General features: G+C 20.9%; 1 protein-coding gene across 1 annotated transcript in view; it reads left to right on the forward strand.

Annotated features, from left to right (window-relative positions):
* Nucleotides 1-1,072: 1,072 nt before the first annotated feature.
* LOC108510120 (netrin receptor DCC-like) overlaps nucleotides 1,073-1,238 on the forward strand; it is a gene marked incomplete at its 5' end in the record, with an annotated part of 25,981 nt that continues 25,815 nt past the window's right edge. Inside the window, one exon of the mRNA XM_017839811.1 lies at nucleotides 1,073-1,211. Within this exon, the coding sequence (XP_017695300.1) occupies nucleotides 1,073-1,211 (139 nt within the window). The remainder of the gene's footprint in view (nucleotides 1,212-1,238) is intronic.

A 1,238-nucleotide genomic window follows, 5' to 3' on the forward strand; every position in this document is an offset into this window, starting at 1 on the left:
GGAAATTTTGGGAATTTTAAGGATTTTTTGGGGAATTCTTGGGGAAATTTTGGGTAATTTTGGGGGAATTTTGAGGGGAATTTTGGTTTTTTTGGGGGATTTTTTATTCTTTTATTTCCTCTTCATTCTTTTATCGATTATTTAATTTTATTTATTTTTAATAATTACACATTATCTTATTGACTTTTTAATTACTCATTCTTTTCCTTTTGTTTGTTATTTATTCTTTTATTTGTTATTTATTCTTTCATTTATTATTTATTCCCTTATTATTTATTTTTTATTATTCATTATTCATTATTTATTTCTTTTTATTCCCTTTAATCTGATTTGTTCTATTTATTTTTTATTCTTTTATTTTTTATTCTTTTATTTATTTTTTATTCTTTTATTTATTTTTATTCTTTTATTTATTATTTATTCTTTTATTTTTTATTTTTTATTTATTATTTCTTTTTTCATTTCTTCTTTTCTTTATTATTAATTTTTATTTCTTTTATTTTTTCCCATTAATTTTATTTATTAGCCTTTTTTTTGGACTTATTTTTTATTCTTTATTCCTTTATTTATTATTTATTCTTTCACTTCTTCTTTTCCTGATTTATTATTTTAATTAATTTCTTTTCTTTATTCCCATTAATTTTCTTTATCCGGCTTTTTTTTGGATTTATTTTTTATTCTTTATTTTTTTATTTATTATTTCTTCTTTCATTTATTCTTTATTACTTATTTTTGTTTCTTTTCTTTATTCCCATTAATTTTCTTTATCCGGCTTTTTTTTGGATTTATTTTTTATTCTTTATCCCTTTATTTATTATTTTTTTAATTAATTAATTCTATTTATCATTGTAAAAAATAGAAAATAATATACAAATATATAAAAATATATATATAAAAATATATAAAAAATATATATAAAAATATATATTAATAAATATATATAAAATATATATAAAAATATATATAAAATATATATAAAAATAAATATAAAAATATATAAAAAATAAATAAAAAATATAAAATATGTATAAATATATTAAAAATATAAAAATAATTTATATTTTCCCCGCAGTCGGCCGACACCACCTCCCTCTCCCACCTCGTCGCCGGGCTCAAACCCAACACCGGCTACGAGTTCTCCGTCCTCGTCACCAAGGGCCGCCGCTCCAGCACCTGGAGCATGACCGCCCACGCCACCACCCACGAGGCAGGTCGGAAAAAATTCCTGGAAAAAAATC

This window comes from Lepidothrix coronata, unplaced genomic scaffold (genome assembly GCF_001604755.1).
Source record: "Lepidothrix coronata isolate B3197 unplaced genomic scaffold, Lepidothrix_coronata-1.0 Scaffold489, whole genome shotgun sequence".
Lineage (NCBI taxonomy): Eukaryota > Metazoa > Chordata > Aves > Passeriformes > Pipridae > Lepidothrix > Lepidothrix coronata.